The sequence below is a fragment of the Blastocystis sp. subtype 4 genome, assembly GCF_000743755.1.
Source record: "Blastocystis sp. subtype 4 strain WR1 chromosome Unknown seqid_0464, whole genome shotgun sequence".
In the NCBI taxonomy this organism is placed as follows: domain Eukaryota; class Bigyra; order Opalinata; family Blastocystidae; genus Blastocystis; species Blastocystis sp. subtype 4.
In genome coordinates this window covers 1,428-3,299 of record NW_014569083.1, presented here as the reverse complement: position 1 = coordinate 3,299, position 1,872 = coordinate 1,428, and the positions used below count along the sequence as shown (strand labels likewise).

The following is a 1,872-nucleotide window of genomic DNA, read 5'->3' as shown; positions in this document are numbered from 1 at the left end:
AGTCACACTTTACGAGTAATCTCTTCAGATAACTTTGTCACCTTCTCTAAGTGTCTTTCACAGTCTTCTTTCAATCGTAACGTATAGACATTCTCAGGATCATCCTTCAGAATCTGTTCACAGAAGGTAATGGCATCCTTATAACTATTCAAACCAGCTAATGCTTTCGCCTTTCGATATAACACTTTCTTGTAAGATGGCTACAAGTAAATGTGGCTGTCCTATCCTACTTCCAGAGCCAGAGCTGCGTTACAATCTTTCAAACAAGAACGATAGTTCTCTTTCTTCATCTGGATCAATGCACAGTTTGCGTAGAGTGTTGCCAGCAAGTGTTGGTTCTCAGACGTCTTTTCCATCTTCTCACAGTAGAAGATGGCTTTCTTGAACTGCTCATATGCCTTCTTATACATCACTTTACCCATTGCAAAACTCTTTTTCGCTTCATGTTGGTAATCTTCTACCATTTCCTCTACAATCACAAACTCACACTTTCTTTTACCATTGGAACGTTCACCACTAATAATACTCTGGAGTGCTTGGAAACTCGTGTTGTTCTTCACATCCTCCTTGAATTCACTCCATTTCGATACAACATACTTCTGTAAAATGGTCCATTAAGAGTGGACATTCTTCCATATCGCGGAAATACTCTTCCTTCTCTTCAGCAGTCCACATCTCACTTGGATCAATCTCATCNTGTTAGAACTCATTTCCAGCTGATTCGAGGAATAATCAATGAAGTCGTCAAAATCAAGAAAGAACCGTTTGGTCGCCTTGATTCAAATAGACACTCCTATGCAGTAGACGACGGTTTCAACAATGGAAAAGTATATTCTGATCCGTCGAATTGGTAGTGGTAGTTATGGAGTAGCGTATCTCGGAAGAGAACGTGCGTCAGGTGTATTGTGTATTTGAATTTGGTGTTATGCACATAGGAACTGTATGTACTAAAGGAAATTGATGCGAGGAGATTATCAGAATCGGAAGTGAAGAAGATTGCTCTTGAGATCAAAGTGTTATCGAGTATGAATCATGAATTCATTGTGAAATATCATGACTATTGTAAGAAGAATGGAAGTATCTTTATAGTGATGAAGTACTGTTCTGGAGGTGGTTCTGTTTCTACTTGATTAGATGTAGGTGACATTCATGCCCGAATTAAGAAACAAGGTCGAACACCCTTTCCTACTGAACAGGTATTCAAGTGGTTTCTACAAACAGGTCTTGTTCTACACTATCTCCATGAGAAGAAGGTGATTCATCGTGATATCAAGCCTCAGAACCTGTTTCTGGATGAAGTGTATCTTTGTGAGTTCGTTCATGAATAGAAGGGAGATATCAAAGTGGGTGACTTTGGCATTTCCAGAGTCCTCCAATTCACTCAAGACATGGCTCAGACTGCTGTGGGTACACCTCTTTATGTAGCACCTGAGGTTGTGAAGGGATTGAGTTATGATTCCAAAGCTGATGTATGGTCTATGGGTTGTACCTTCTATGAGATTCTGACCTTGACTCCACCTTTCACTGCCTTGAGTCTGTCAGATCTGATAGGAAAGGTGAAACGAGGCCAGTATATGAAACTGGAATCATCAGTTGAGTAGACTTGAGAGATGATGTGAATTGTAGTCCTGACTTACGAAGTCTCATTCAATCCATGTTAGAAGTGGATCCTCGAAAACGGCCTTCGATTGAAGAGATCTTGATGCGTCCCTGTTGTCTCACTCGATTACATACTCTCTATCCTCAATACATTCCCACTCTCTTTCCTTATACAACTCCTTCCTTTCATCCATTCACTCCTTCTGTATCTTCTCACTATTCCAAACGACCCATCTCTCCTTCTAGACACACTTCTACTCCTTCCGTTCAATC

The 1,872-nt window shown here is 40.5% G+C and overlaps 2 protein-coding genes across 2 annotated transcripts in view; one reads left to right on the top strand and one right to left on the bottom strand.

The window, feature by feature from the left end:
* JH06_5789 (hypothetical protein) overlaps nt 1–422 on the bottom strand; it is a gene marked incomplete at both ends in the record, with an annotated part of 1,039 nt that extends 617 nt beyond the window's left edge. The window contains 2 exons of the mRNA XM_014669610.1: nt 14–200; nt 231–422. Coding sequence (XP_014525096.1) covers nt 14–200; nt 231–422 — 379 coding nt within the window. The remainder of the gene's footprint in view (nt 1–13; nt 201–230) is intronic.
* A 397-nt stretch (nt 423–819) lies between these two features.
* JH06_5632 (serine threonine-protein kinase) lies at nt 820–1,601 on the top strand (the record flags this gene model as incomplete). Its single annotated transcript, XM_014669609.1, is given in 5 exon segments — nt 820–856; nt 872–900; nt 936–1,110; nt 1,141–1,316; nt 1,329–1,601. The coding sequence occupies 5 exon segments, from the start codon at nt 820–822 to the stop codon at nt 1,599–1,601; spliced, it is 690 nt and encodes a 229-aa protein (XP_014525095.1).
* Between the last annotated feature and the right edge of the window lie 271 nt (nt 1,602–1,872).